Here is a 25,030-nt window from a genome sequence, read left to right as displayed (position 1 = left end):
TTTGATTTGCTCTTATTAATAATGAATATGTAATTTTTTATATTTAAATTTATCTCATAAAATTATTCTATGTGTTTGGTTTGAATTTTTTTGATTAGGTTTTTTATTTTTTGTATTTTTTGTTTTCAGTTAATATTTTTAAATTTTAAGCACTTTCTTTTACTCTTTTAGATGTACCTTACTTAGATGTATCTAAAAAGTAAAAAATTTATGAAAAAAAATATTTTAAAAAATTAATAAATACATAAAAATATGAAAAATATATTGAATTCTCATTTTTTTTTATATTTTGGTATTTAGTGAATTTTTTAAATATTTTTTCATAAAAAATTATACTTTTTATGTGTATTTATGTTAGGTGCGTCTAAAAATTATTTAAAATATTAAAAAAAATTAATAAAAGCAAAAAAAACACGAAAAACAAGAAAATATAATTTTTTAAAAAGTGTTTTTAGAAAACAAAAAATAAGCAAATCTGTTGCTCATGATTTTTTTTAAATAAAAAATTATAATTAATAAGTATCCGCTCTAACTTAATTTTCTGGCTCTGCCACTGATTATTATGATTGTAATTCATTGAGTTTTATTGTAATATCTTATGGCCTATTTTCTCAACTGGGTTAAAAACTAGCTTTTTAATTTTTTGACTTTTTTTAATCATATTATCTTTATATTTTTTTCACGTTTTTTTAAAAAAAGTAAAAAAAAAAATTCTAAAAAAATTAATTTTTAATCTACTTTCCAAAATAAGCCATATGAATAAAATTTATAAAAAAATTTGCGATAAGAGAATTTGACCATATATAATAGACACTTTATCATATTATATCATTATAAGTCGCATTATAGAGATATTTTTTTTTTTAGTCTCAAAACGTTTTCTTCTAGTGATTGGGAATTTATAAAGTTGCCCATTCAACTTTGTTTGGCTATGTTCAAATAAATTACTTTTTTATTAAAAAAGTGAAAAGTAAATAAACTGTTTAATTGGACTAAACAAACCACTCTCCACTCCCCCCCCAAAATATATATACACTAAGGCCTCTTTTGGAAAAATAAGTTAAAAGTCATTTTTTAACTTTTAACTCATTTTTGGTCATATCTTCTCTCGTATTTTTTACACGTTTTTTAAAAAAATAAATAAAGGGTTTCATTTGGAAAGTTGACTTTTTGGCTTTTTAATTATTTTAGCTTGAGTTAAAAAGCCTCGTTTGAGAAGGGCTTCTTAGCTTTTTAAACTTTTTGTGAGAAAAAAAAATGTAATGATTATGAGTTAGATGTGATGTTTTGTTTTATTGGATTAAAAAATCTATTTTGTCTTTTTTTAGCTAAAATAACTCCAAACCCAACCTAACTCATCTTCCCAAACAGAAGCTAAAAAATAAGCTTAACTATATTTCCAAAACACCCCTAAGATTATTGCTAATAACATTATACTTTTTTTCTTTAGACCTTCATGCCTTCATACCTCTTTTTGTGTTACAAATTGATTCTATCATAAAATTTTAATTTTGTCTTCATCTGTAACTTCTTAAATCCTTACCTTAACTATCTAATCCTACTCTAACGCATTCATCTGTAACTTCTTAAATCCTTACCTTAACTATCTAATCCTACTCTAACGCAGCCAACCACCACTATTTCTCATCGCTACCCTTTCTTGCCAATTTCAAGCTTCGACCCTTCCAACCTTGCTTTGCCTCTGCTTGCCGTCCCAGTCCATCTCTATTACTTTTTCCCCTCCACAAACACATCTCTGCCACCCCTTAGAAAGAGAAATCATGAGAGTGAGAGATAATAAAAAGAAGAATGTGGAGATAGATGAGAGAGACGACGATATCACGGGAAAAGAATGCAAGATCATGATAAAGTGAAGGACTAGCGCCAGAAAGGGGTTAGGGGTAGCATCGGAGGTAGGCTAAGGGTTGTTAATGATGTGGCATTAGAGACGCAGAGAGCAGAAGAGGGGTTACTCGATGTGAATGTCGCAAAGGGGAATGAGGAGTCTAAGAAGAAGATTTCTAGAGTGGTGGAAAAAAACAATAGTGGGGGTGGAGGTCCAAAAAAGAAGGGTATAATTGAAATTAAGGTGATGGTAAAAAAAAAATGAAAATGAAAATGTAAAGAGTAATTTAGTTGGTGGAGATCAAAAAAAAGTAAAGGATTCAAATAAATTTAGTGGACCAATGAATAACACTACTATGTTTTGAAAATTTAAGTGAAATTGTGCAAAGATGATTTTATTTTCAAGAATAATTAATTAGGTTAACAATGGTCCATAACACCACAAAGTAATATGATATTTTCTTATTAAAATATGTAAAGGCTTACAAGAATTATTCATAAAAAATACTGTACTTGTTTTAACAATTACCAAAACGTTAACTTTTTAAAATTTTAAAAAATAAAAATAAAACAATTAAAGGAAAACAAATTTTTACCTCTCTGAGGATTCAGGCCCTCTCTATTGTAGATAATTAATTAATTTGTGATTCATAGATGACAACAAAATTTAATTAGTTATAATCATAATAATAAAATATATATATATAATTAATAAAAAAAAATCCAAAGTGAGAGACAAATCTTAATAAATAATATTTTATTTAGTAAGATGCAAAAGTTATGTCTAATCGAGCTAACGAATTTAAATTGTTTCTTGATATAGTAAAGAAAAGGAAGATAAAATATATAAATTGTTTCTTAAGATCATAGGATTGATAGGAGTGGCAAATATGAGCGTCAAAAAAGAATAGAAAAGGAAAGAAAAGAAAAGAATGACGGAGACAGCAAAAAGGAAGAAAGGAAAAAGGGCAGAAAAAAACAAGAGAGAGGGCATTATTAAATGAATAATATTATATGTATTAATTAATATATTAATAAATGATGTAATATAATTTTAAAAATGGCGGTGTTACCATACATCAATTAGTATACATATTAGTGTATTAATTAGTATTATGATATTATTAATGATCTTATTTATTATACAAATTATAAATTTTTAAAATTATATCATATCATTTATTAATATATTAGTGTATACAATAATTAGTGCATATAATATTATCCTTTTAAAAATTTTAAAAATTTATAATTTATATAATAAATAAGATTTAATAATATATAGATATCACCACCGTTATTAAAATAGTTGTTCACCAATATTAGCGGGTGCTACAGAGTAGAGATATTTATATGTGTTTCTCTCTCTAAATATATAGCTGTCTCTTTCTTTCTCTCTCTCTCTCTCACACACAGACCATCGTAATTTCAATTCAGACTGGGAAAATGGGATTATGATTTTTTAGAGATTCCATTTGTGTCATCTGATCTGGAAGGTGGGTGTGGTCTTAATTGTATATTAGGGCATGAAAATCTGCAAGGGGATTTGTTCTGAATCTTTTATTCTCAGCTCCACCATTGTTGATTGGTCCGTTTTCAATGAATTGGCTTCAAAATCCCATATTTTAATTATATTCTGTTTGGGTTTTTCTTTCTGGGTTTGGATATATATATATATATATATATGTAATCTTTCTCTTCGTTCTTGGGCTGTTTCTAACACAATTTTCAGATACCCATTTCAATATTAATATGATTATATGCTGTCTCGCAACTGTTGACAAATTAAGAAGAAAAAGAAAAAGAAAGAACCTGTTTTTCGACTGTATCCCCTTTGATTTGCAGCTTATATTTTTATTTTATCTGGGTTTTGCTTTTTATGTTTCTGAAAGTATGATTTTGTTCTTGGTGGGTACACTTCATTAAATAGTTTAATATCATATATTTGTATTGCCCTATTGCTGCCTAGATGATTTGATTTTCACTGTATGTTGCTCCATTTTGTTATTAAAGAAATGGCAGGAATGGTTTCTGATTGACTTGTATTGTGTTCTTCTCTGTATTGAGCTCTCTATGCTGCTCTGTTCCACTCATTTGTGGTTGATGTTGGTTCTTATGATTGCAATTTCTCAGGAGTCCACTCTAGATTGGTCCAATTTTGCTTGGTTTTAATGGAGTGTGCGGATAAGGCGTTGGTATGCCTCTCATCTACTTGCTTAGCTCTTTTCTGTTTTTTTCTTTTTTTTTTTGGCTTGACTTAGCCTTTTGTATTCATAGTTGACCCTTTGCTAAACTATGTTCACATTTAATCCTTCTCTAACATATTGGGTTTTCATCTTTGTATTGTTCAAGAACCATTTGATACTCGTTAATTGATTTATTATGCTGAATAATACTTTTCAGTATTGTTGTCGAATTCATATTGGTTAATGAATTTGCTTCTTCATTCTCTCAAATTACATCAAAGATTGTTTTGTCCATGCTATTTGGGTGTGAACATATTAAAATGGTCGGCTTGCTAAGAAGTTAGATTTTGCATAGTGGACACTCTGTTTGGTGTAACTTATCGGGGCTACTTATGGGTTTTTTTAGGAATATGTGCTAGAGTGTTTGGTGCAGTTACTGGGTACAACTCATGAGGCAAAAATAGTTTATATAAGCTGATTATTGAGTGTAGCAATTTGTCTATGTTGATTGAATGTACCAAAAGAAAGGTTGTGGCTTTATATTTGAATCCTTTTATTTTAAGCTCTTTGGATATTTGAACAGCATCAATTGATATCATGTAGGAGTGAAAGATGGATAGGGGTAGATTGGATTTAAGATTTCATCACTCTGGTTCCACACCATCAGAGGAATCAGCTTTGGACTTGGAAAAAGCCTACAGTAATCATACCAATCTGCCTTCGTCCAGTCCACCATCACTACAAGCTTTCACATCAAGTAATCAACATTCCGAGAGCAATGCAGCCTACTTCTCATGGCCCACTTCGAGTCGGTTAACTGATGCAGCTGAAGATAGGGAAAATTACTTTGGAAACCTTCAGAAGGGGGTTCTGCCTGAAACTCAAGGGCGACTGCCTACGGGGCAGCAAGCTACCACGTTGCTTGAACTGATGACCATTAGGGCATTTCATAGCAAGATCTTGCGCCGTTTCAGTCTTGGCACAGCAATTGGATTTCGGATTCGTCGGGGTGTTTTAACTGATATACCAGCTATTCTTGTCTTTGTTGCTCGGAAAGTTCACAGACAATGGCTCAACCATATTCAGTGTCTACCCACTGCTCTTGAGGTTTGGAAATCTGCGTATCTCGCAGCTTTCTAATTTATAGTAATTCTAATTTTGGAGGGTTTTCTTTTCATTTCAACTCCATGTTCAATTGTAGGTTTTAAATGTTGGATTTGACATCAATCTTGGTTCTCGTCAAAATACTGCAGCTGAATTTTTTTTTAAATTTTGTTGAAGTATAATGATATATGTGGCATGTTTTTAACTCGTGTGTTACGAACATTTTGAAGTTTGTTGAAACTTGAAAATGAAACTAAATATTAAGCTTTGAAAAATTAGAAAACTACTTTTTAGCCTTTCATTGAACTTCTGTACTTGGAAGTCAAATATTTTTTTGGTATTTATTGAGCAGGGACCTGGTGGTGTATGGTGTGATGTTGATGTTGTAGAATTCTCTTACTTCGGTGCACCTGCAGCGACTCCAAAAGAACAATTGTATAATGAGCTTGTAGATGGCTTGCGGGGAAGTGATCCATACATTGGTTCTGGTTCCCAGGTATTTTTCTTCTTCTTGATAGCTGCTCATCTTCTTATATGCTGTTTAACTGATTGGGCAAGTCTTTTCTTATACATATACACAAGGATTAGAATTTATATTACTTACATCCAGATAAATGGTAACAGGAGTACATAGGAGTATAAGGATGTAAAACAAGTCTTTTGTTTTTATTCTTTATTCTTGTGCTATAATCTGTGAATTATGGACAATAAATAAAACTATATCTGTGAATTATGGACATAAGTCACTCTATTTTTAACTCCTTCCCTTCAGTGATAGTAGATTTCTGGTTTAAGGTGCCAGTTTCCAGAAGTTGGTTATGCTTTTCGGAAGTTATGATTTTTGAAGGTTTCTTTTGTTAGAATGATTATGAAGTTATGATTTATGAATGTTTCTTTTGTTCGAATGTCTGTTAAATGATATATCCTATAGCCTATAGACCATCAAGCTTAACCCATTTTTTTTGTTTTAATTGTTTAATTCAAAGCACTTTAGTTTTGTTTGTTCCTCCTTCCCCAAAAGAGGAATTCCATATAAAACTTTTTTCAGTGATTCTTTATGATCCCTGAATTATTTCTATCATTACCTGCTCTATTCAGGAGATGTGAAACGATCCAAAATAACTAGCTGAAAGGTTTCAAAAAACCATTTCCTATTTAGTTGTAGTTTTATTTGGTGTATCTTAAGATTGGAGATCTCTTATATGAACATGACTATTATATGAACATGGGTTTTTTAAACTTGTGCCAGTGGCAGGAGTAACTATAGAACTTTGTTTCAGGCATTTTTTTTACCTGTGATGTGGATAAATGTGACAATGTTTTTAATTGATGTTCTTATGCTTTTTTCTTATTTGTTCAGTATGCGCGTCATCATAAGCTAAACTATATTTGTTACTCCATTTTGATATACACTTCTCGCATGCGGACAAAGAAGATTTGCCATTGCTCTCACCTTTATAGTCTATAGGCTATATCATTTAACAAATCTATGGATTATATGTTTATGATAATGATATAAAGGTCATTACCAGTGTTGGTTCCACTGTAATGGGAGGGGTGGACCTAGGTAGAACAAACTTGGATTATTTGCATAAGCTGCCTACCTACAAACTCAAATCTCACATTTTCATGCTTGACTTCCCAAAGCTTTGAAGCCATGGCCCACATGTTTTATAACATGCACCATCAAATATAACACAATCCAATTTTGCATTATGGCACATGCCCAAATGAAAACTTGCATTGCAGGACACAAATATTGTAGCTCTGCACCAACATGACCAAGAAAACCTTGTGGGTGATACTCGTGTTATTACTTGTCTCCTAGGTTGAAAGTCCATCTCTGCCAAAAGTTTTTCCCAAAATCATAAAATCATTTTAATCTTACATGTCATCCCATTCCTAGCTTTACATGAATCTGGAAAATTCATGTGTGGACTTGGCATTGCATAAAGGATTTTCTTTCAAGCATATTGAGTGCCTTCTTTTGTTTATTAAATGTGTATTCTCCAGCAGACAAGAAACTGCTGTAGCATGTTTTTACTAATGCTTGGTTCCATTGTTTTGCTGATTTTTTAACATCATTATTATGAATTTGAATTAGCTATGTCACAGTTGACTAGTTCTCTAACATCCACAAATGGTTGGTATGTCTTAGTTGGACCATGCTGAAAGGCATTTGTTGGAACTTGAAATATTTGGTTTCAACACTACCCTTACCCACTGTAGTATTACAGTGTTTACATTATTATCCCTATGTTATATTGAGGTTACTATTCTCATCTTCAACTATTTTAATATAAATATGTGCTAAGGTGGAGGGTTGGTTACACACTCAAAACCTGTTCGTTTGATTCTCCGCTTCTCTTCTAACCCTAACCTTAGGGTGTGTTTGGATCAAGGATTGGAGAAGCGATTTGTGAAGGAAAAGGAATTAGTAAGGGAAAAGTGAATGAAATATAAGTTAAATTTTGTTCACTTTTCTCTTCCTTTTCCTTTTCCGAATCCCTCCTCAAATCATTGATCCAAACACAGCCTTAATCTCATATTTTCACTTCAACTGCAACTATTCAGAAATCAATGTATCCAAAATTTTCATTAGTTGTTATGTTGGAGTGCTATTCATTTTTATTTGTTTTATCCTTATCTTCTTTTTAAGAGGTGTGGATTCCATTTTTGTTGTTCCTTATGGCCATTTGACACTGCAAGATTGATTTGTTAAATGGGAATTTGTTTACACGTTCCCTCAGTTGTTGCTCTTGAAATTACATGATCGCTTGTTGCTTGTTTAGGTTGCGAGCCAAGAAACATATGGAACCTTGGGGGCTATTGTAAAGAGCCGAACAGGAAATCAGCAGGTCGGCTTCCTCACAAATCGACATGTGGCTGTTGATCTGGACTACCCAAACCAGAAAATGTTTCATCCCCAGCCTCCAAGCATTGGACCTGGGGTGTATCTGGGTGCTGTGGAAAGAGCAACATCATTCATAACAGATGATCTTTGGTATGGCATCTTTGCCGGAACAAACCCAGGTAATATAATTCCAGATTATATGATAACCATTAATTCATCATCTGCATAGATGCAATCAAATCTGTTGCATTTTTCAATGAAAGGCTTGTTATCAATTTATATAGATCATGTCCATTATTTCTTGATACACTGTACTCTAGGATTGCTGGAAAAAAAGATATGGTTATCCCGTTAGGATCTGGAGCTGTCACCGGTAAGAGACTCTCAAAGCAAAAAGTAAAAATCATCTCTTCTTTAAATGGTGTCTCCAAAAGAGATTTGTCCAGCTCTGAAATGGAACTAAAACTCCATGCTATCCAACCTCAGTTTCCATCCCTCTCTAGAATGCATTGCTCATAAAAATTAGCAATCCCAGTCCTCACCTCTTTTTCTTGTGAAAGTGAATCATCGATCTTCTCTTTCACAATTTGGTTGTTTCTTCTTTAGGCATTACCACATGGAAAAAGTGTGTATTCCTGTCCCCTCCAACCACTTAGAATGGGCTTTCTGCTGTCAATTAATTTCCTCCATAGTGGCAACCCTAAAAAATTCCTCCTCCCTTCTAACCTTTTCTTCCATTGACAGTCCCACACTCTCTTCCAAAGCATCAAGAGAGAATATTTTCTAATAGTCAGGCCCTCTGCACCTCTAGCTTTATGAAATCCTCCTTATTCCACCTTTTCAAATCGACCTTCAACAATTTCAACTTACTAGCCAAGGTGAAGCCTGGAGTGCCTTCCACCTCATAATTGTTCCACCAGATTGAGAGTTTGTCCCTAAAACCATCCACCGAAAGCCACATGTTTTTAAATCTGGAGACAACTTCTCCTAATACCTGCAATAAAAGGAACATGGCCAGAAACTGGTCTTGGAAGAGGGATTTGCACCTCTTCCGAAAAGTGCTCCTCCCACTCAACTGAAACCAGATACTGATTTATCTGGTATAAGGGGAAACCTATATTGGACCAGGTAAATTGTCACACCCCAAGTAGCCTACTGACCCAGCGACTTGAATGGAGTGAGTCTAACAAAATAACCCAAAAGCACACCTCGCAGGGTGGCTCCCCCACCCCCCCTCTCCAAGAGCACACACGTCCTTGCCTGTGGGCCACACATTCGATCGGGTTTGGCTCTAACAAATGCTATCAGAGCCCAAGTTGGTAGACCCACTCCATTCAAGGGCATACATGTCCTCAGTTAGAATTTTATTTCCTACGAGTTGAGTTGAATTTATGTTTTGTTTATTTAAACAATATGCTGAAACATCTCTGCTTTTACATGTGTGCTAATGTGTTTCTCATCGTGTCCTAACCCCCACACATGCCCATCACGATCTGGTGATCGTGCAGAAACATTTGTTCGAGCTGATGGGGCGTTCATTCCTTTCACTGAAGATTTTGACATGTCCAATGTAAGGATACCCGTTAAAGGTATAGGTGAGATTGGTGATGTCAATGACATAGACTTGCAGTCACCAATCAACAGTCTTATTGGCAGACAAGTGGTAAAAGTTGGAAGAAGCTCTGGTTTGACTACCGGGACCATAATGGCGTATGCCCTAGAGTACAATGATGAGAAAGGGATTTGTTTCTTTACTGATTTTCTTGTGGTTGGCGAGAATCAACAGACGTTTGACCTTGAAGGTGATAGTGGAAGCCTCATTCTCTTAACAGGTCAAAATGGGGAGAAACCACGGCCTGTTGGGATCATTTGGGGTGGGACAGCTAATCGAGGTCGGTTGAAATTGAAAGTTGGTGAACCTCCGGAGAATTGGACTAGTGGAGTTGATCTTGGGCGCCTTCTTGATCTTCTTGAACTTGATCTGGTTACAACCTGTGAAGGGCTTCAAGGTTTGTCCTTCTGAATCCTCTAGTTCAAGATTTCTTTCAATAATACAATTGCCGTGTTACCTTTGATAGTGCTTTTATATTTGGTTCGTTAATATGTTATTATTATTTCATTTAGTGCAAGGTGTCTATACTAAGAAATATAATTTATTTTCAACTAAAATGATATGCAAGCATTGAAGTGTAATTAAGATTTGAAGCCACCACTGGCATTGGAAAATGGTGTTTGGGGGTAGTTGTTAAATATACAAAAGAAAGAAAAAAGTAAAAAAAGACGAGGGCTACAAAATTCGTTGTAACACAGAACACTCTCCCGTGTGCTTGTGCCCACTAACATGTGCATGATTCTACCTATGAAGCACGTGTATGGATACAAGTATTGATACGGGTATGATATGATACGGTAAAAAAAAAAGAAAAAAGAGTAGAGTATGGGTACCACTTGGTACGCTTATAAAAAAATATTTCTTTTTAATTTAGAGTAATGCAAAAATTAAATAAATGGTTTGATTGTTAAGATTCAACCTACAATTAACATTTATTGTCAAAAGTAAAGGTATCAATCAAAATTAAATGTCAATATATTAACTAACTTACAAATCATAGTTTAATTTTAAAAACATGTTAAGTGTAAAACTAAAAATAAAAAAGAAGTCTAGTGAAAAGGAGTTTTGTCTCTATAGTAGAAGAAAATATTGTTTTAATTGAGGTACGGTACGGCTTGAGTATATAGTAAGTACATCTGGGTATGCCAAAAATTAAAAAAAAAAAATTGGATACGTGTTTCATGTACCCGGTACGTATGCAGAAGTACCATTCGAGATACCATACGCCGGTAAGTACCGGATACGGATACGCGTACGACATGTTTTTCGAAGTACCCATGCTTCATAGATTTCACCCATTGTCATTTTTTCAACTAAAATTGTATAAATATATAAATATTTTCAACTGACATGTGCATGATTCTATTCTGCTTTATGGTGCATTGTCTTTTTCTTTTACTTTTTCTTTTTCTTTTTCTTTTACCCGTCCCCCCTTCCATATCTTTTCAGTGGGGGCTAAAAAATATTCCTAGGCAAGGAAAGAGCTAGGGAGGTAGAATTTTGGTGTAATAGAGTTTAGGATTCTTGCACTCTGTTTTTTTGCATTTTTTGATATTTGGTGCAACAGAAAACGAAGTCAATAGAAAACAAACTGATTTGGACAGAAAATGTTTTTCGCTATTAAAAATTTTTCGCCAAAACAAACAGAACATTAGTGGCAAAAGATTTTCATCCTTTTTGCTCTACTAATTATATCCCCATGTATCTTTTGTTGACCATTACTCCTGTGCTAATTTCTTCGTCTTGTTGATGTAGCTGCACTGCAAGAGCAAAGAAATGCTTCTGCAGTGGGCATGGATTCTACCGTGGGAGAATCATCTCCCCCTGACCGGTTGCAACTGAAAGATAAAATTGGTGAGAACTATGAGCCTCTCGGCCTACACATTTGGCAAGTGCCTATTGAAGGTGAGTCCCATCGGGGCCCAACCCCATCATTCATGAACGGAAATTTTCCCAATGAAGCCGGTACTGAAGCGGCTCCCAATTTAGAGCACCAGTTTATTCCAAGTTTTACTGAAAGATCTGCAGCACATGAGAACAATCAACAGGGAAACACAGAATCAAAAAACCTAGCAGCATTAAGGAGTGGTTCTGATGAAGAGATTTCTGTTTTGTTGCAGTTGGGCGAGCCAGAACCAAAGAGAAGAAAGCAATCGGATTCTGATTCTCCACTAGGCGTAGAAGACCAAAAACCCAAAATGAAATAAAGGTAACTGCCTCGTGTTGAGAATTCTTTTGGAGAGTTGAGTTAAGATTCTCGGGTCTTTAATTTTGAATTGTATCTGAAATTTGAAATTGCAGGGAGGAACCCGGGTTGAGCCTCCGAGTAGATAAATTATTATTTATTATTTGATACTTTTAGCATATCTTGGTCAAATTACAAAATTAGGTTACATAAGTGGGGATATACAGCATTTGAGGGGGGGAAATGTACATTTTCTTCTTTGATTTGTATAATTTTGTTCAAAGTTTATTTGTACCATAGACACCGCGCGGGGGGGAATCCAATTTTACCCTTTGGATGGGAAAGTGCTTTGGTGAAATTGGTGGCAAAATAGTGCCCTCTTTGTTTAAATGTTACTGGAGACAAATTGCAGTGAAATAAAGAATGTGGCCTTGCCAATAATCTGTGCTCTTTATTATTTGGTGCAGAAATGGTGTTTCTATCTTGCATTATTATTATTATACAGTTAATGCGACAATTTTTAATTTGGAAAAATATTCGGTCTTATTTTTTTCACAAACTTCTCATGGAGTACTATTAACACTTGATGGGGAGAGGGTTGATACATGTACTAGCAGTGAGTGCGACAGACATTGCCTTGGAATTGTGTATTGGGATTTTTAGGTGATTTGATGAGGGAGAAAGATGAATTGAATTTGAAAGTAGTTTATACAATTATGTATTGGATGTGGGGTTTTAAATTAACCGAATTGTAGAATTGACAAAAAAAATGTGAGCAGTTATACTTTTATAAGTATTCTTGAAATAAAATAGATTACAAAAAAAAGAGCCTTTCGAGCAAATAATTGCAACCCCTCAACCCCCTCCCTTGTTGGACTACCCTTGCAACACCTGACCATCGTGACCAGTCTTAGACCATTGCAAGTAGCTCTCTCTCTCTCTCTGTCTCATGATTTTTGGTTTGGGTTTTGAAATCTGAGGGGATTGAGGTAGAGGTCTGGGTGTAATGTAGTAGCTAATAGGAAGGGCTAAGGTGGAAAAAGGTTGGGTGTGGCAATGCTGGCGGTAAGGAAGGGGGTTGGTGGTGGGCAACAGGGTTAGTGAAGGGTGGGGAGAGAGGCTGGGAGTGGCAGTGGTGTTGACGGGAGAGGGGCTAAGGGTGAAGTGGAAAAGAGTTGTGTGTGGTGCCGGTGGCAGCTAGGGAGGAAGTTGGGGGTGAGCAATGGGATTCAGTAGAGGGTGGGAGGGGTTGGGTGTGGGGGTGGTGAAGGGCTAAGGGTAGGTAGAGTGGGTTGGTACAAGGTGGGAAAAGGGCGAGAAACAGGGTTGAGGGGCTAGGAAAGGCAGGGAGGGTGGGGATGGGACTGGGAATGGCAATGGCAAGGTCGGATGGGTAAAGGGTGGCCAACAACTAGAGAAGGCGAGAGAAGGAAGAGAACGAGGCACACACAGGATATATGTAATAGAATATATATATATATATACAAATAGAGTTGCGTGTCACTCTCATTCGAGTACACGATGTCTAGGGGGTTCAAACACATTTATATACACATGGGCACACACAAACAGTCCAACCCCGAGCACAGTGCACCCTCTCTTCCACATTGTGATATAACAATTCAACCCCTATACACAGTTTAGGCACTTGCTGTCACACTCACAGCATTCAGTTCAACATGCTGCCTACCCTCACTCTGAGGGTGAACTATGACAGTTGCACAAGCCTCTTCTTGCATATGCTGACCATCTGCCTCATTAGAGACACAGATCGAGCTGACCAATGGCTTAGTTTCTTCGTCATCTTGCCCATCCACGATGATTTCCCACTCCTCTTTGAGCGAAGTTACTTGTAATCCCTTTTCTTGGTGCTTTTCAATCTCAAATAAGGTGGGTAGAATCACATAATCATTTACAGGATTGTAGAAAGGATCTGGATCCCCTGCATTCAGCCAATGTTGAAGTATCCGGAAGACATGACGGTCACACAGGATTCCTCTATGCTCACCGGGGACTCCAACTCTTGCTTCTGCATTAAGCCCATCCGCCTGTAGGAAAGAAACAAAATAGCAACTAAGAGATTACTATTTCAAAGATCCAAAATATGTTGCCATGTTAGTGCTCCACACATTTGACAGCAGATGACATTCACACCTCTAATTATTGTTACTCCACAGCTTAGAACCACAATAAACTCACAGCCCAGCTAACTACTCTTTATATTGACTGTTGTTTTGTTACATAACAATAACACAACAGAAGTTTCACTTCTGTGACATCTTCATATGCCTTGGGCAAGTCTTTTTCATTTACCAACACATTCATTGTAGGTGTTTGCTCTTATGTGACACAAATGTCCACAACTTCATTCACATCTAACCTCCTTTCAGCATATTAACTAAATCTTGTCCAGGGATGGCAAAATTCTCTGACCCGATTCTATTTGTTCCAATCCGATTTTAATATAAATGGTTTGAGAGAGCATTGATTGGGTAGGGGAAAGGTAGGTATGTCAAAACTGTCAAACTTATAATAAAGTACAAAATTGTATCACTAAAATAATTGAGTTTAAAATTAACAATTTGTGCGCGAAACCCGAAAACCCGATCCGTTGTCCAGTTATTCTACAATCAGAAGTTGAAAATCACGGGGATGAACTACAACTGATATCTGAATATCATTCCATGACAAAATTTGACAAATTGACAAACGACATGCACCAGTTCTGAAAAGATTGTTTTGTTGTTAACAAGCCACAAACCAAACTGACTTCTAAAACAGCTTGTGTCATGTAACAAAATATAACTAACTCATAGGGTATCGGATTACTGGCAACAGTAAATACCTTTGCAGATTCCACAGGAACTGTCCCATCACCATCAACGCATACATATCTACCCTGAAAATTTGCAATCAAAAGCTACTGTAACTAACTAGTCAATAATGCTAGCAAGGATATAAGGCACGTATATACTTTTTCTTTTGATAGGTGCAAATGCAGGGGTGTGATGCACATACACCATTCATTCAAAAGCAGACAGGCATCTCATAAAAAAGCACAATGCATTGATACCTATATCAAGATTATTATGATCTCAGCTTCCAGCGAAGGATTATTTACCTGCAAAAATGGTAATTGTTGTAAATCTGTGACGGGTGCCCTCTCAGTTCCATAACTGCCAAACCAAAATACAAATTAGTCATATCCTTTTGCCAGAATATAGGCATTCAAACAACAACCTATTTTCTCCTACTTCATAGTACAGAAGCCGTTAAATTTAACCACTATGAATCGCAGCAAAAAATACAAGAAAACTTAATTCAAAGGGCTCAAAATAAGTTACCACACACTATGAGGTGTCTCAAGATTTGTCGCATATATATTGTAGAATTTAACTTGAGGTGGAACCTTAGCAGAGGACAAGACCTTTCGAGTCTCGTTAGCCCATTTCAAGATCTCTAAGTTGAAGGGTAACGGGATATCCACCCCATCATAATTCACCTGGAATGTGCAACGCAAGATTAGTACCTTTATAGGTTACCTATGTAACATGAATTCAGACATGAGTATTGGATGTAGGTGTGACGCGAAGTCCCACATCGCCTAAGTACTAAAATAATATTAAGCATATAAGTGTAAGGGCACCCTCACCTTAATAGCTAGCTTTTGGGGTGAGTTTTATCCAAGATCGTGTAACATGGTATCAGAGCCAAGAGTACTAAAGGATGGGTAGGGTGCGTGTCCCTGGCCCACACGCCGCAAGTACTGCCGAGTGAGCACGCTGGGCGTGCAGGAGGATGTGAAGCGAAGTCCCACATCACCTGAGTACTAAAGTAATATTAAGCATATAAGCGTGAGAACACCCTCACCTTAATAGCTAATTTTTGGGGTGTGTTCTACCTAAGACCGTTTAACAGTAGGTCCATATCCAAGAGTATTGAGATATGTATCCAAAAATTGGATATGGGTAGGCATCATGGACACATGCATATTCCATCTTATATAATATTCTTCGATGATATTGTAAATTATGTAAAAATGTACTTCACTTAAACAAGATTTAGGAAAAATATGAAATTGCTCTCTCATTCATGTGGGAGGCTAAAAATGTTTTTTTACTAGTAAATTTGAGTTTCTTCTTCTTCAAACACTCTGAAAAAATAGAGGATTCAAGTATCTATATTGCGTACGGGTGTCGGGCACATATCTTACATTCTTACCGAAGTCATAGTCCATGTAACACGAATAGATGCACATCTTAAAAGTCTATTGGTACTAATCTAACTTGATTCATTACAAGAGTCAGCATAATACGGATCACGATTTTTCATAGAAATACCAATTAAAAAGAATACACATCGCGCATGTTTTCTCTACCATGGTATTCAGGGCACTATTCTAGATTCTGGTTAAAATTCAATTTTGAACATGTTGAAACTTCAATAAAATATCCCTGAAATCACATAAATGTACGACAGTTTGTTCATTACCAGAGATTTTGGTAGAAAAAATAAATCAGAAATATTTTCAGACTTTCATTGTCCTATAAAAAACTGACCATGAAAAGAGCATCACAAAATTAAGGGTATTTGAACTTTATCTGAAATCCATAGCTCACCGTGTTGCTTGAAAGGGCTTCCATAAAAATTGGCACACTTTCTTCTGGGGGATAGGACTCCAGCCTAACATAGGAATTTCCATCACTATCACAGTTCTGTCTCCAAAATTCTAGAAGTGGAGTGTGTTCCCAGTGGAAATCACGAGAAGCCATCAATTCATATATTGATGGACATTCAATAAGCTGAAACATCACAGCTCATCAATGATTAATCCATAAAAAATTACCAGAGAAATTTAAATTCAAAACTAAAAAACAATAAATGACAAGATTAGAAAAGGAAATTCTTCTCTTTTATTCATGAAGTAAACAACAGCACAGTTTAATTCACAAAGTCGAATGCAGAATAAGCAGTGCAAGTACAAGTGTCTAAGTAATAGGGTCACTTGGACAGATCATTTTCTCAAAATATTGTACAACAGATGCATTCAAAACTCAGATAAGAAACGCAATAACATTTTGTTCCATAGTAGTGCCCAACTCAACAAGATGTAATCATGCAATCCCATAGGCCCAAACATTCATTTAATAACAGGTTATTTCTTCTTGGAGGGTATAGCAAATGAATTAGACAAATGCCCAGGAAAACTTTGGTTGAAGTGACATGAATATCTTAAACTTAACTAATGATATGACTGAATAAAACCAATTGGAGCAAATATCTATGTAGCCGACATCAAGTAATTGGGACAAAAGTTTGTTGAGTTGAAATTACGTGTGTTCCAGAAGCCAGAGTGGATACAAAAAGCCAACCAAGAGCCCTTGGGGTTGGAATGGATATTAACAAGAAGTATATATATTCACAATTATCTGCCTACAAAGGTATAGCAGATTCTTCTCCATCATTTGTCTACCAAAGTGCAGATGACCTTCAATATTTCTCAATGCCAAGAATATCATGGATAGAGGAGGTGAATTTTGGAAAAATATTTACAATGCAATATTCTGACTACAATAAATCAACAAGCTGAAATAACACAAGTTTTACAAATTCGAAAATTGCTGGAGTCATACCAGTTGATGCATGCTCCATTTTGATATGAAAAAGTTCTGCTCCCACCCTTCCACGAATGAAATACCATTCAGAAAGGTAGACGTAATATATCCAGGCGCACCTGTCAACACACAATCATTTTGAATCAGACCCCCTTTGTGATACAGCTTCTAGATTTCTAATGAACAAGATGTTTAACTTCAAACATGACCTTCCCTCTACAAACTAGGTATTGTTCTCATTGCAAGATGCAAATGAGGATTTTACATATGGGTCAGATATCTTTTAATTTGGGTGATATGGGTCAGCCCTGTAAGGGTTTCTTATTTAACCCAATGGAGATGACCGGGGGGGAAGGTTCTTTCATAATTGGTTTTCTAGTTTGGTGAAAAAAATGACAAAAATAAAAAAAATTGACAAAAATAAAAAAAATGCTCGTTTTTTTCATATGGTTCTCCTTTTTAGGCAGAAATAATTTTTGAAAATTCAAAAAATCTTTTTAATGTTTAATTTTGTCAAACTAGTTTCTAATGTTTTTAAAAAAATATGCAAAAAACAAGTTTTGAAAACTCAATCAAACAGACCCTGGAATCTTGCAATCACAAATTCTCATTATCTAAATAAACTCTTCTGTCCTTAGCAGCACATGACATTGAACTCCTTTACACACGACCCCAACGAACACGTACAAATCGATAGTTGAAACAAAAAATTCACACTTGAATTGTGGCAAGGAAATTTCCCACATGCCAATAATAAGTGAGGCTATTATACATGAAGAATTAAGAAGCACGAAACAGTTGGCTGTAAGAAGATTAACAAAGTCCTTAAAGAGAGGATTTGACAATATTATTTCTTCCGATATTTTTTATTGTTAAGATTATAAAATTGGTTCTGCATATATTGATTCTGCTTCTCGGGACATATCAAGTTGCAACCTCAAAGCTAGTATCTTTGTCAACTGGTATGTCATCACTTACCCTGGAATGGTGCAGCAATTGCTATCCAATTCTTCACATATTTTTCAAAGATCTGCGGAACAAGATTATCATTAGAAGATTACACACTTATACATCTTAAAGAAACACCAGTTCACAATGTGCACCACAAACCCACATCAAATGGTTAGTGGGAAAAAGAAAGAAAGAAAGCACAAAAAAGAGTAACACAAGAAATGAGGATTGAGTAATGTGGAATGTGGAATTTTACATCACTGTGCAGGCACATAAAGCATTTCACCAGAACACCCCCCATTGAATGACTTATTATGTTTATCTTTTTGCCTCCTGAAGCAGTAAATATGGACTCCAGTTTTGCTGCCAAGCTATCCATTGTTTCCTGGAATCTAAAAGGAAGATAGAACACTTCAAACTGCTTTACAAGTATTATGACAACAGCATTATAGAGTATATTTTAACTTATCAAAAAAAAAAAAAAAAATCTAGAAGTAAATTTTAATCTAAATAAAAAAAATACAATTTATTTAAGTTTACTCTATATAAACAATACCTCTTAGCAGCATAAATAATCAGGTGGTGACCATTGTAAAGAAGATATTTTCACTAATCAAAATCAGCTTAGGGCTAGTTTGGCATGTACTAAATAAGTCAAAAAGTCACTATCTTATTTAAGTCACATCATCTTATTTAAATCACATCACCTCTCTAACACATCACATCAAACCCAACCCAAACCCAACCCAAACCCACCAATAAGTCAAAAAGTGCACTTTTTTAGGACATCCCAAACCAACCCTTAGTCTCCCATCCAATACTCAGAAAGACATTACATGTAACAACAGGGTTGAACACAACCCCTCATGCAAAGAAACAGTGGGAAAAAGCTGAGAGGACTAATGTACAGTAAACTGATTTAAATTGGCATACTTCATCCATAAACCTTTTTTTATTATTTCAAAATACTGATAAACTCTAAAAAAAAGTAAAGGATAAGCTTGCATACTAGAAGCGGTAGATTCCCGCCTCCATTTTTACTGCCTCCTTTGGTGAGAAGTTTCCTTCCCTTTTCTAAAATGTCTGATTGGTCTGCTCTGCAATTTTGGGCAAATTAAGTGCAAAAAAAAAAAAAAATACACTCAAAAAACAACGCCCAATTAGTACACATTAATGTGTGTTTGGGAGGGAAAAGATGGGGTATACACCTAACCTTTGGCATAGTGCACAAAGTGGTTGCCCTGTGACTTAAACCCATAACCTCAAGGATATTAGGCCAAGATTTTACCATTGAACCAATGGTCACCCCTCAAAGTAAATAGTCCCTTTTCAGCCAAACTTCTACAAATCATACTTCAAACTTTCTTATCCAATGAATTTTTTCTGGTGGTTGCTTAACTCTAATAAAATTGTCAAAATGCATTCAAGACAAGCTCATCAACAATTCAGATCAGATTAGAGTCTAACAAAATTCAGCATGAACCCGACCAAAACTGATCTTAAAGGTCATAGAAGATAAGAAATGAATTACGACCACTTGTCACATCTTTGATCAAATAACAATTATGTATTAATTGATACTACACAAAGGCACCCCTAGAGTCTGGACTATCACTTGTCCCCATATAAATATATAAATAGAATTAACAGCAGAAACGAGAAACAAAAACATTAATCAAAATTCTAATACATTGTGGTTAACTGAACCCGCAGCCCAGTAGATACCTGTTACTCTGGCGGAAATCATATCCAAAACCAAACAGTGTTTTCCCCTCTTGGAAACCCCATTTGAGCATTTCAACTATCATGTCGTGGAAATAATATACACAATCACGCCCAATGACCTGCGGAAAAATGTTAAAAAAATACAATTAAAATTCATCAAAAGTTCATGTTACCGGTTCCAAGAATACTTGATAAATGGAAGGGACAAGTAACTAAAATCAGAGTATAGTTGTTCGTTATGGTCAACTCAAGCAGTTCTGAGGTCAGTAAGATGCAGAGAAAACAGTTAAAGAATTAGTTGCAAAAGAGGACATCAGATAATGAATAGAGAGCCCCAGAAAGACAAAATCAAATTGATTCTGAAACAGGATATACTGAAAGATGCACAGATAAACAGTTAAAAGAAGTACCATTTTGGCAAACTTTGGCTTTTTAGTCACATCACATCTCTACTTTTTTACATTTTTTTTTTTTTTTCAAAAAAACCCAAAAAGCCAACTCTTAACCTATTTCCCAAAACAACCAGACATAATCAGATAGTGAATGGCAAGCCCAGACAGATAAAATAAAAATAATTTCTGATACGGTATAGACCCTAGCTTCTTCAAGTGAAGGCAGCCAACATGCATGAATGAGTTAGGAGACAATACGCACCATATCAGGATCCAAGATGTCAATTGCATGGAGCCCGTATCTGTCTTCAGGAACCGCAATCTTTGTCTTGGGATCCAAAGACACAGTTTTACCTGTTTCACATGAAAAAATAATTTAAAAAAAACTAGTCTCCTCATTCGACCTACACCAAAAGCATTGGTCTCTCATTTGACATGTGCAAGACTGATTGTTGTGTAGAAAAGAACGCGAACGTATCAATGCATAACACAAATAAGCAGCCACTACATGGTAAAGCATTCTTGACAGAATGCTGAGACAAGAATTCTCATATCACCAACCCCTCCCAACGTAAAATTCTGCTATAAATTTGCAGTATGATCATCATCCATCAAAAGATACCATCAAGCAACTTCTTTTTTCTTATTTTTTTTCTCTTTTTATGATTCATAAGGACAATGGTGTTCTATAGGACAGAATGTTCGGCATCTAAGAAACAACGAATTCGAAAAATTAGTGTAGCTGATATGAGAATGCTTAGAAAGATATGTTGTCATAAGACTAAGATAGATAGAATTAGAAATGAATCTATTCGTGAAGGTGGTGGAAGTAACACTAATAGAAGATAAGTTGAGAGAAAATAGACTAAGATAATTTGGTCATGTACAATGTAGACCTCCAAATGCGAAAATAAGGAAGAGTGATATGATCGCCATAACTAAAAATGTTTGGGGGCAAAAACAACTAAATTGACATGGGATGCGATTATGAATTTATTTAATTTAACTAAGCATATAGCTTTTTGACTGAGCAGAATGGTGGAAAAAGATTCATGTAGCCGACTTCAGTTCTGAACCCAAACAGACCAAAACTCAAATTTTTGAAACAGCATACTCCATAAAAAAATTATGCTTCAATGATGCATTAAAGCTGTATAATTGCAGATTATAGTTAAGCAAACAAACTAACCACAAACGAATCAATAAGCTTGCTTGAACTTTCTGATCAGTTATAATTAAGCTAATTACATGCTAATTCACATTATGCTTCAATGTTGCGTTAAAGCTGTACGGTTCAATATTCTAGTTAAGCAAACTAACCACGAATGAATCAATAAGCTTGCTTGAACTTTCTGATAAGTTATAATCAAGCTAATTGCAGCTTCAGTACAAATAAAATCGAGAGAATAACATCAAAGAAAACAAAAATATATAACAGGAATTAAACAAAAAACTTCAATTACAAATTTTAACAATAAACCCCCAAAAAATTTTATGTTTTGAGTAAGAAAGTGAAGCTAGGGAGAAGAATATACCGGTAGAAGGATCAAAGACAGACCAGAGCTTGGTCCGAAACTTGTAATCGGCGCTAAGAATGCGAACCCAGATGCGCTCTTCTTTGCCCTCGTCGTCAACGGCTTTGAGAATGGAACCGGCGATGCCGGGGACCAAGAGGACGGGGTCGAGATCGGGGTCAACGTAGGGCTGTGGCTTCTTCTTGAGGAAGCTCAACCACAGCTCCACTGATTCAACTATGTCCTCCAACAACATCGCCATCTCCAAACCCCCAATTCAATTCAATTCAACTCAACTCAACAATCTCTCTTTCTCTCTTTAAATATATATATATATATATATATGTAAATTATATGCATGCAAAGTGAATTTCTGGGAAGAGAAGGTATATAGAGATGAAATTGAGAGATTTTAGGGCTCAGATCTGATGGCGATGGAGACGGGATTGAGGAGAAAGAAAGGGTTTGGTGACGGTGAGAAGCCGTGACGTTATTGGAAAAGTGAGGGAGATGAATGACTCGAAGACAAACTGTCGGTATTTGACATTCACACATGTATAATACTTATGAATAATAATCAATTGGTTTAGTTTTGGTTTCCAAAAAACATTTTTTTTTTTAAATTACGTTTTATTTTCTATATTTTTTATTTTTAATCAATTTTTTTAATATTTTCAGTAATTTTTTTAAATTTTTAAACACATCTAACATAAATATACTTAAAAAATATAATATTTATGAAAAGAATCTTCAAAATATTCACTAAATACAAAAAATTAAAAAAATCAATACATTTTTCGTTTTTTTGTGTATTTATTAATTTTTAAAATATTTTTTTATAAATATTTTATTTTTTAGATATATCTAAGTAAGGTGTATTTAAAAAAATAAAAAGAATTGCTTATAATTTTAAAAATATTCACTAAAAATAAAAAAAATACCAAAAATAAAAACTCAATTTCTAAAAAATTGAATGTAGAAAACTGAAACCAAACACACTGAATAATTTTATAGAGGATATTGATCTCTACGCCCAATTAACAATGATAATACGTACACATAGGATCAATACATACAAAAATTATACATTCAGGCAACCCCCAAAATAATCGGGTGGTCAAGTTTGTCGATTGTAGTTATCATCTTATCAATTGTGGTTGTTATTTTATTGATCGTGGTTATTATCTTGTCAATCACAATTGTCATTTTGTCATCCAATCGATCGCCCAATCATCTGCCTGGTCATCTGATCGATCATCTGAATAAATAATTTCTGTGTTTAATTCTGTATTTGATTTTCTATATGCCTAGCATTATTGTCCAATTAATTGGAAATTTAAATATTAGATTTTAGTTTTTAATTATGTTTCATGAATCTAGTATACATGTTTTTCTTTTTTTAAAAAAATTTCAAGATAAGACATTAAATTAATATATTTTAATCACTTGCACTTCGTTTGGATAGAAAGGTTTGGTAAGGAGGAAAAAAAAAACAGAAATGGTGAGAATAGAAAACTTCTAACTTATTTGAATGGTTAAGTAAGATGAGAAATAATGAGAGATGGTGAGAAAAATATTTTCACCAAATCTATGTTTTGTTTTTCATCAAAAGTGGTGAGATTTTGTGAGAAATATATTGAGTTTAATTAAAGTTTTCTAAAATATTAAAATTACCCTTATAAAAAAAAACGTAACTTATTAATATGTAAAGTATTTTAGTAAAATAAAATATAACAATTTTCTTTATTTTATCTTATTTATTATATCTAAACAAGATAGGTAACAAGTCACATCATCTTCTCTTTTATTCATCAAAACATAATAATGAAAAATCATAATCATTTTATTTTCTTTTCTTTTTTTACCTAAATAAAAAATTAAAATCATTTATTTTCTCACTTCATTTGACAACCAAAACGGAGTGTCAACTTTAAATATACATTTTTTTAGATAGAATTTTCGGCACGAAAGAATTGAACCTAGAAGCAAATCCAAACATATCATTTACTATTATTATTATGGACCGTGCTAGCGAGCTCGAAAACGAGCTCCCCCGAATCTCCCTAATTTCTATTTTTTTTTTCAGAAGCAGAGAAGGAGAAGAGAAGGAAGGAGGATGAGAAGGAAGGAGGAAGGAGGAGGAGGAGGAGGAGGAGTAGTGGACTGGAGGGGGCCATAATAGTGGGAGGAGGCGGAGGCGGGACGGCGGAGCTGCTGCTGCGACGATCGGACTTGGGCGACGGACTAGGCGACGGCGGCAACGGGCTGGGCGATTGGCGGCGACGGGCTGGGCGACGATCTCTTCCCCTCTTCTCTCTTTCTCTCTTCCCCTCTTCTTCTCTCTTTCTCTCCCTCTCCCTCTTCTGCGTTGCAGGTCAAAAACGGAAGAAGGAAAAAAAAAAGAAAATGGCCAAAACGACGTCGTTTTTGCCATTAAGGGAATTCGGGGGAAGAATTTCGGGGGACAAATCATTTTCCTATTATTATTATATTGCACAGACATATTACTTAGCCTATAAATTAGGTCTAATTTTATATTATTTTTAGTTTAAATATTATATGTATTTTGGACTTGGTCTTTTTTGGAGATGTTGATTTTCTTTTTAAATTTCTTAATTTAATCCTTCAAATCTTTATATTTTATGGGCTCTATTTTTTATTTTTTATATTTGATTGTCTTGGGGCACTGGTAATTATAAAGTATTCTTTTAGGTACAAGTAATTTATATCTATACTATATATTAAGTAAGCGGAGGTTTTTAACCCCAAGGTCTGTGGGAGGTTCAATATTTCAATTTGAATTTTTTTAATTTTTAATTTTTATTTAAAAAAAAACTCAGTATTTATTGATTTGGTCAAAATTTCCTGATCAGCATTTATTAACTTTTTTCAATCCACATGTCTTTTAACATGCCTGCATTTATTGATTTGGTCAAAATTTCCTGATCGGCATTTAAAATCCCTTTATATAAATAATTATAGATATAATCCGTGTATAATTACTGTAGTACTCTTTTCAACTTCTCTCATACACTATAGCCAGTGAT

At 34.6% G+C, this 25,030-nt stretch overlaps 2 protein-coding genes across 6 annotated transcripts; one reads left to right on the top strand and one right to left on the bottom strand.

Annotated features, from left to right (window-relative positions):
- Positions 1-3,128: 3,128 nt before the first annotated feature.
- Positions 3,129-12,227, top strand: LOC114258070 (protein NARROW LEAF 1). Of its 5 annotated transcripts, XM_028197927.2 has the most exons (9): positions 3,131-3,341; positions 3,979-4,040; positions 4,635-5,138; positions 5,488-5,631; positions 7,928-8,168; positions 9,498-9,998; positions 11,357-11,506; positions 11,722-11,810; positions 11,903-12,227. In XM_028197927.2, exons 3-8 carry the CDS (start codon positions 4,644-4,646, stop codon positions 11,763-11,765), a joined length of 1,575 nt encoding a protein of 524 aa, XP_028053728.2. In that variant the 5' UTR covers positions 3,131-3,341; positions 3,979-4,040; positions 4,635-4,643; the 3' UTR covers positions 11,766-11,810; positions 11,903-12,227. The 5 variants fall into 5 exon arrangements, with proteins under 5 accessions (XP_028053727.2, XP_028053728.2, XP_082742135.1 ...); XM_028197926.2 differs by having other exon boundaries at positions 3,129-3,341; positions 11,357-11,810; XM_082886009.1 differs by having other exon boundaries at positions 11,722-12,227.
- Positions 12,228-13,242: 1,015 nt separating this feature from the next.
- Positions 13,243-22,545, bottom strand: LOC114295158 (alpha/beta-Hydrolases superfamily protein). Its single transcript, XM_028239353.2, has 11 exons — positions 22,005-22,545; positions 20,732-20,823; positions 20,078-20,196; positions 18,609-18,744; positions 18,380-18,431; positions 17,420-17,520; positions 16,406-16,588; positions 15,131-15,288; positions 14,908-14,962; positions 14,632-14,685; positions 13,243-13,834 (listed from the first exon to the last, which is right to left on the bottom strand). Exons 1-11 carry the CDS (start codon positions 22,243-22,245, stop codon positions 13,427-13,429), a joined length of 1,599 nt encoding a protein of 532 aa, XP_028095154.2. The 5' UTR covers positions 22,246-22,545; the 3' UTR covers positions 13,243-13,426.
- Positions 22,546-25,030: the final 2,485 nt, after the last annotated feature.

The sequence above is a fragment of the Camellia sinensis genome, chromosome 9 (assembly GCF_055761805.1).
Source record: "Camellia sinensis isolate YWXY chromosome 9, ASM5576180v1, whole genome shotgun sequence".
In the NCBI taxonomy this organism is placed as follows: domain Eukaryota; kingdom Viridiplantae; phylum Streptophyta; class Magnoliopsida; order Ericales; family Theaceae; genus Camellia; species Camellia sinensis.
Note: the sequence above shows the minus strand (reverse complement) of the source record. Positions and strands in the feature narration are given on the sequence as shown.

Bases quoted from the DNA above. Each gene is read 5' to 3' on its own strand.
- LOC114295158 (XM_028239353.2), bottom strand. From the start codon at position 22,245: ATGGCGATGTTGTTGGAGGACATAGTTGAATCAGTGGAGCTGTGGTTG. The intron at 20,197-20,731 runs GTGCGTATTGTC...ATTTTTCCGCAG, and splicing joins ACATCTTGGATCCTGATATG to GTCATTGGGCGTGATTGTGT. The intron at 17,521-18,379 runs GTAAGTGATGAC...GTGTGTTGACAG, and splicing joins AATTGCTGCACCATTCCAGG to GTGCGCCTGGATATATTACG.
- LOC114258070 (XM_028197926.2), top strand. From the start codon at position 4,644: ATGGATAGGGGTAGATTGGATTTAAGATTTCATCACTCTGGTTCCACA. The intron at 8,169-9,497 runs GTAATATAATTC...GTGATCGTGCAG, and splicing joins CTTTGCCGGAACAAACCCAG to AAACATTTGTTCGAGCTGAT. The intron at 9,999-11,356 runs GTTTGTCCTTCT...TTGTTGATGTAG, and splicing joins AACCTGTGAAGGGCTTCAAG to CTGCACTGCAAGAGCAAAGA.